Raw genomic sequence first — 8,686 nt, forward strand, 5'->3', positions numbered from 1 at the left:
AAATTTTATCAACTTGTATACCACCTTAACTACGAAAGTATTCAATCATAAGAAAAATCTCTCTAAATAACTTATCCATATCGAGTACTTAAATTTATTTACTCATATAAGACTATTCATTAATCTTAAATTTGGCGTATATTTATGTATCAAAAGGGGTTTTGTATATGTTTACTTTAGAATAACTTATTTGTCATTAAATTGACAGTTTCAGTATTTTGAAAAATGGATTATTTGTAAAATAATAATAATAATGTATCTAATAATTAAAATTCATACTAACATTTACATACAATTGTGCATTGATACACAGACTCACACATGCACATACGCACACATATACAGAGATATAACTTTACGGATATTCTATGGTAATCATGAATCCAGACTTTTTCTTTTTATTAAAATTAACTTCCATTAAATAGTGAATTATTAATAATAATGAGTCTAAAGATATATGAAGATGATTACTTTCATTGTGTTTTTTTTCTAATTTATTTGATTATTTTTCTCTCTACTAATTTTTTTTTCCAATGAAATGAAATCACTTCTCACAATTCAACTTGTTCTCTTAACTTTTTTTATTACTACTTATTTCCCCTTATTTTATTGTTATTAGTTTTATCCTCCCTACCCTGATATATAATATATGGTTTGCCTTTGAGTTTTTGATTATCATCCACCCCACCTCCGAGACAAGAGAAACAGGATGCATAAATTAAAAAAAGAATCTTTAAACCACACACACACACACATACGCTAAAAAAGGAGTGTACCATATCCACAACCACATCGATAAACAAATAATCATGGTAAGAAAAGTATTCTGGCGCCATTTTAAATGAAAAACTATATAAATGATAATAGAAAATGAATAAAAAAACGAAAAAATGAATACTTTATTTTTGTAATAATGCATTACCTACCTTAGTAATATTTTATTTAATGACTGGATTTAACTTCACAATTGGTTAGGTTAAGAAGAGTATTTTTACCATTCACGTTAATACCGACATAGGTGATATCACATGGAATAATCAAACCATTAATATCGATAATAGTTTGCCCAAGACAGAGTTGAATGGAGAATGCTGATGGGCGACCTATGCTCCTCTACGATGAGTAGCAAACATAAGTAGTAGGTAAGTAATTGATACTAGTAGTAGTAGTGGTTATGATAGTAGTAATACAGATATAATAACCGTAACAAGTATCCAGAGATTGTTGTGAATGTAAATTTGCATTCGAGTATAATCATTAGTAGATTTACAATAAATTATAGAACGAGACAATTCTTTATAAACCACAAAAAATACATACAAAAAAATAGTCACATTTTATGGGAATATGTATAACCTAAATATATGTGTGTGTAGATAAAACGGCACTATCATTCACGAAGTTTCATCCCCTGTTCACATCATTTGTACAGATAAAAGACTAATGATTATGGTCGTTTGAAGGAATTACAATTGTAGAAAATACATATCAATCTATTTAATAAATAGATTAGTCTTTCATAAGATAAAGATTATTTTCCACCAAATTAATAAAAACAAAATGTATATTACAACTAGGTAATTTATTTCAAGATTTTCAATCCATTACTTGTTCTTTCTTTTTCATATGTTTCAATTGGAGATATTTTTCTTCCAATAAAGTGAACACTAATTAATTATACTTTAATGTTTATGTATAATCTGTCAGTTTGCCAATATTTGTTGTACAGAGGTTAATTATTATCATATAAATTGTCTTATTTAAATATCAGAAAGGGATTTTGTGGAAATTGCAGTAATTTAGTTAGTAATTAGTTGAGTTCATGAGTCGATTAAAACTAGACTACCATGGAAAACCTGGAAGCACTGGACGGCCGTTTCGTCCTAGTATAGCTCTAGAGGTTAAGCGATCGCGCGTGAGATCGAAGGTTCCTGAATGCGCACTACTGAGGAGTTCCATACTAGGACGAGACGGTCGTCCAGTGCTTTCAGGTTTTCCAAGGTGATATAGCTTTAATTGACTTATGAACTCAACTATTATTTAAGTATATTCAAAATGCGATGATACTATTTATTACTCCTCAGTAGAATGACAGATTATTTTTGAGATTAACTTTTTAGTAGGATATATGAAACAGATATACAGAAATGTCAGTTGTTAGGAAATTTAGTCAATTTTTCTATGAGCCTAGCATCATTAAAAATGAATATAACTAACATTTATGAAAAAGATATAATTATTAATTAGTCCCCAATAAAGTTTGAAATAATATTCATAGGTATCATGGTCATAGATCTCACTGTTGAACTATTCACACACATAACTGAATGACAGTCATTCAACTGCAAAAACCAAATATTATACTGTGATAAATATGATTGTCTAATTTGAAGTTCTAATTTTACACGTTTTTCGACTTTCTGTAGGTTACGAGAGAGGATTTTAAAAGTTAGTGATATATAACTAATTAATTAAACAATAATTTCGGATTATTCATTATTTCGATCGTAAATGCGGTTTCTTCAGACCCCCTACTGTAGAAGTTTCTTAACGACACAATACCAATAAAACCTGATTTATTTTCTTATAAACTATGGGTATATGAACAAAATTAACTTTTAAATTACTCACTACATTGAAACACAGATATATGAATAAAGGATAATCTTTTCAATAAGTTCTCTTCAGATTCTATTCATGGTATATATCTGTGTTTTAATATGATGGGAATGTTTCAGTGATTAAACTATTATGATCTCACTACGTTATTACAACACAGAGTATTGCATAAGAGTCAATTGTTTCTAAATTTATAATGAGACTTGATATGACACATTTATTATTGTTTGTTCAGTAGAACTATATACACGTATCTATAATCAGAATTCATTCAAAGGAACAAGTCTTAACTAAATTTTCTTACTCGTATATTTTTTAAGAAACAACTTTAAATACTTACAATTTTGACGCAAATAACCTCATAGCGCTATTAGTGAAGCGATTTTGTGGAGATAATTCTAATCATATAAATAACAGAAAAACAACTTGGTATCCACTCCGTCCTACAATTAAGTGGATTTCTGAAATCAATAGCTAAGTTGATAACGCGTTGGTGTGAAGCGGAAGATACTGGGTTTGAGTACCGAATTAGACATCAACTTAGGGGTGTAGAAACATCTAGATGACAAACGATTAATCAGATAAGACGCATATTGTGGATTCTATTGTCAGCCACATTCCGTCTGTGTCATAATGGGCAAATCGAAGCATTCCACACAGGGTGAACATATAACAAACAAGAATGATAAAATTTCAGTCGAAATATCAACTACAGTGTAATCCAAACAATTATAAATTAAGATTTCTTATTTATACTCAGGAGAAAGTCGAAGAACACGTCATAGTTTTTTAAGTGAAATAATTAATTCTTAGTCCACTAGTTTTATAGGAAAAAACCTATCAACAAATTAAATTATTAACCAGACATTATAAAGAAGAGGATTAACTTTATAAATTAAGTTAAAAAAGCCAACTACTTGGGACCAGAGATGGTTGTACGGTTGTCCTATGCCCCTTTAAAATTGGTGAGTGAGAAAATTCACTTAGGTTAAAATTTAACATAACTATTATTTAGTGTTGTAACAGTAGATCCATAGAATTCTGATACAACAATCAAATACTAGTGTCCATAATGTGAAGTTTACATCATCTTGACTCAACCCCGTGTCTTCGGGAGATATGAGTAGCAAACTGAATCAACACAAATCATCCAGAGGATACATATACAGATAGACAACTTTGAATTACAAGGTTTGAAAGATAACCCAAACAACCAGAAAACATAATTTTAACAGCAGAAGAAAAGAACACTGATGGAAGTTTCTGATTTAAAAGCATACAATTGAATGAGTTACTTCTCAAAGGTTACTATAACTTCTAAGAGCTTTTTAATCCAAGAAGTCTACCCTAGTTATTTAAGGAACCATTAGTATGAAAATAACCTTAGTGGTTATGTTTCTGAGTTCTCTGTTTAATTACTTAGGTTCCAAACATTTAGGTGGATGAGCTTGAGTTCGTGACTCAGAAGACAAGTGAAGAATAAAGGAATGAAGAGATGCCTTTAGAAGCCAGAACTATTATTGAGTTCTTGAGTCAACTGATTATTGAAGGCCCACCAATAATTCCTTGAAAACGCCTTTAGAAGCTAGGAAGGGATTCGCTCAATCACCGAAGAACCGAAAATTCCCAGTGACAAGTAGAAGAACTAAGAACTATTTATCATAATTCTGTTAAATATTTACTTTCTTTGTTACTAAATTTAGCGTATTTCCAGATGATTCCAATAGGTCAACCGCGCCCGTAGATCGATAAAGTAAAGTTTGTATTTTTACCTCGAACCTTTTTTCTACCATTCTGGGCTCAAGTAAAGGAGCTTCTAGGAGGTCAATATTGAGTATCCGAGTAGCAGATATACCGTAAATATCTCAACATACTGTGACTGAAAACTCCAAATTATTTCTAGGTTACACCATATCTTTTAAACAAAATCACCTGATAAGTACAATTGAGATCCTAGCTTAAACATATTCATGTGAATATTAAACTGAAATCTAGCAATATATGTGCTTGCAAACTCCATTCATTTGTTACTGTTCTAACAATTATTTACCAATACGAATGATAGATAATTGACTTTTTGACTGATTCATTATATGCACAAATATAGGCTTGTAGATACGAAAGCACTATGAGTGAATACATCACTTTTGCAAGAGTAAATAGTTTTTGAAATTTCGTTTATTTGAAAATAAATGATCAGTTGATTTTAAACTTAGAAATGAGTAGCTAAAAATCATTTTAAGTTTTAAGTTACATTTATCATGAAACACCAATATTATAAGACAGCTGTTTATAAAGAACCACTTTCGCCAAGGCTTGAACTTAAACACTATTCTCTAAATGATGAGACCACTTTATCAAACAAATAATAAGTTTTTATGAATTGACTTGTTGTTTGCCTGTATCTCCCTATTGTTGTTTAGGAATGTAAATGACCAGTCTCTTGTTGGAATACGTGCACCCTATACGGATTGCCTTGATATTGCTTTAAGCCACAAGCTTTATAAACAAAGGTGAATGGTGGCTAGCAGTAGAATCCAGGACGCTTGTCTCGTCCTATTTGGAACTCTTCATGTGGATCTACCTAATCTCAGAGCGAACGGTACTGGGTTCGAGTCCCGGAGTGAACATCAACTCTGAGATGCAGGTACATCCAGCTGACGAGTTGCAAATAGAACGAAACGCACGTCCATATTTGCTTATAATAATTTTTTATGTTTCATATAACCGACTGAGTTAAGTTTAATCAGTTTTCTTTTCTAAAAAAATTCCTCAAAATTATAAACACTACATCATGGCAATATATTAATTATATATAATTATATTGTTCTTATTTTCCGGAAAATCTAGACATAAATCGACCAATCTTTAAATTATTTTTCATTTAACCATCAGAGATAAAGTTCCTCATTAGTGATTAGCAGTTTAGGGGTTGTGGAGATTGTTAAGTTTTTGATTGAGATCATGAACCGACTGATGTTAGGCCATCATTGAAAACCTGGAAGCACTGGACGGCCGTTTCGTCCTATCATGGGATTCCTCAGCAGTGCGCGTCCACGATCCCGCTCGCGGGATTCGAATCCAGGGCCTTCAGTCTCGCGCACGAACGCTTAATGCTTAGTTAGAATTCATTCGTTTTTTCATCATAAAACTTGACTATAACAGGCTGATGATTAGGATCACAGATAAGAAATTGTAACGAAAATCCGTTACAGTCACAGTAAGTATGATATTAATGTTAACTGTATTAAATTCACAATGATAGTAGGTTGATGATTAAAAAAAGGAATTTAATCCAATACACAAGTGATTTTTACCAAGCATTTATATGAGCTAAAAATCTGATAAAAAAAGTACCAGGAACCATTTGATACTTGTTTTGAACCAGTTTGGAGTTCTGTATTGATCTTCAATTATTGTCACACAAATGGTTATAATCCAAAACATATGGAAAGTTTTCAGCAAATAGGATATTATTAAACCATTAAAATGTAGTCCAAACATCTAGTTTTCACATACAATCAGTAGGCTATATATCTGTAGTACATTTACTCCATTTCGAGATTTGTCAGTTTCATAAATTAAATATTGTCATAAAAATATCACAAAATTTATTTCGTTCAAAACCCATTGATAATTATTACTCCAACATTGATCAGCTAGAGATGATTTACAAAGATCTGTTCACTATGAAACTGATTCTTATGGAGTAATACCAACTATAGAGTTATCATAAACTTCAATTTTTGAAAATTTTCTCTTCTATCAAGTAGTTGACATCAATTGAGTATTTTTTTTCAAAAAATTCTTAATCAAAACGAATAACTACCTACTACTCCACAGGTAAATAAGTCAATGTAGAGATTTCCATAAAAAGGAAAGAATTCTCCTCCCACCTATTTATCAAGTACATTAGTCATAATAATTTTCTAATGTTTTCACCAGTACACTAAATTCACATTTTTTATTAAAATCATCATTCAGTGTACCATAAAATACTGAAAATAACAATTTCCAACCTACAAATAAAATTTATAGTATATCCTGTTTAATTATACTACCATATACAGTTGTAAAAGAATCAGTTAAAGTCAGAATGGAGATTTTTGAAAACTGTAGTATTTTAATAATTGAATTCATGAGTCGATCTAACCTAGACCACCACTGAAAACCTAGAAGCATTAGACAACCGTTTCTTCTTCATACGGGACTCCTCAGCAGTACGCATCCAGATTTTCAATAGTATTCTAACTTAGATCAACTCATGAAATCAACTATTAAGTCACACAATTATTCATTAGTTTATAATGAAAATATATTGTAAATAATCAATGATTCTTACTTACCTATATGTTTATGATGCCTTATTGCTGTAATCATACCAAGATGATGACGATTATGATGAGTTTTTCGTTTTTTTTCTTTATATAAATCAATATTATCCATTGAAATTGAATTTTCATTCAAATATTTAACATAATCAGGATGTAATAAATGATTAGATTCATAACGTCCAAAACTATGCCAATCATTCATATGACGTTCATGTAATTTAAACATATAATTAGGTGTTTTAGCTATTAATTCTTCTTTAGATGGCTTTTGAATATCATTATTATTATTGAAGTTTTTTCTATCCATACTACTTAAACTACTACTTATAGTAGTTATACTTGAAGTATAACCTATAGATGGATTATTTTTAATCATATTTATTTGTGATTTTAATAGTTTTTCTAATAAATAATTCCATGTTTTTTGTTCAGATTTTGTTAAAATATTTAAATTCATTTGTTTTCCAGTTGTTGTTAATGATTGTAATAGATTAATTAAATTATATTCATTTGATAATTTAGGTGAATGATGAATTTGTTCAATAGATTCAATAGTTTTTATAGTACATGTTAAAACAATTATAATAATCCATATTAAATAAGTAAGAACATTCAATCTAGATATATTTCTAACCTTTTTTGAACTTTTTCTAGATAATACATTTGGTAATGATAAAAATTTCACTGATTCACTTTCATTCGATTGAAATATTGATGATTTAATGAATGGTTCCCTTTCAACATAATCATCATCATCATTGTCACCATCATCAACATCATTGTCATCATTATGATCATTGACATTTGTATAAATTAAATGCTTAACTGATTGAGTATTATATGAAATACAATAAGTGATCAATAAAAATCGTATAATGAATTTTAAATAAATAATTAAAAAACTTGATTTATTAATTGAATTATTAAAAATAATGAATAAAATAGATTTGTTTAACTTTACGGTAATACATTTACATATCCTGTTTAAAATGAATGTTTTTCTGATAGACAATATAAGATATGATCCAAATTGTTTAGTTGAATATTTTAATTGCCAACATTTTTCAAATACATAATCGAAAAATTCTTGAAATTTGTATACCGTAATAATTTTTGTAATTGAAAAGTAATAATCTATTGATAGACGACTAAGGTTAGATGTTTTGAGAAATATAAGTGTTGACGGCGTCAACTTGTATAGATTTGTCCTTTCTGTTTCCATAGCATAAGGATGTATTCATAAGGTTACTACTGCTTTGAATGTTGACTAATGGCGCCGATAGATTGTCGCCAAGGTATTAAGTTTGGCGCCTTATGACCTACAGTCGACAGGTCTAGAGTAAGTGACTTTTCCCCCATTATCAAATAATTCTATTTATCATTCATTTGAAAGAGAGAAAGTTTTTATAAAAGGAGAGAGAAATTATGTACAATGAGAGAAAGAACCAAGAAAAGTAAGAAAGATAGATAGAAGTACATATAATCCACAGCTTTAAAATAAGGGTGGATGAAAAAAAACCCTGGTATTTCAGTCTCGACATCACCTATCATATAGTGATACACGCGATCATCCACTCTAATCACTATCATGATTATATAGAATACGCAAATGTATAGTGTATACACACTTCATCTAGAACTATTTAGTTCACACCCTAAGAAAAATTTCATACAGTATCATAATATCATGTAAAGTTGAAAATCATTGGTTATTCAGTCATTAATAATATATG

General features: G+C 29.6%; 1 protein-coding gene across 1 annotated transcript in view; it reads right to left on the reverse strand.

The window, feature by feature from the left end:
* Nucleotides 1–8,356, reverse strand: part of BMP4 (Bone morphogenetic protein 4) — a 29,158-nt gene extending 20,802 nt beyond the window's left edge. Inside the window, exon 1 of the mRNA XM_051211851.1 lies at nucleotides 6,966–8,356. Coding sequence (XP_051071960.1) covers nucleotides 6,966–8,175 — 1,210 coding nt within the window. The 5' untranslated portion in view covers nucleotides 8,176–8,356. The remainder of the gene's footprint in view (nucleotides 1–6,965) is intronic.
* Nucleotides 8,357–8,686: the final 330 nt, after the last annotated feature.

This window comes from Schistosoma haematobium, chromosome ZW (genome assembly GCF_000699445.3).
Source record: "Schistosoma haematobium chromosome ZW, whole genome shotgun sequence".
Classification (NCBI taxonomy): domain Eukaryota; kingdom Metazoa; phylum Platyhelminthes; class Trematoda; order Strigeidida; family Schistosomatidae; genus Schistosoma; species Schistosoma haematobium.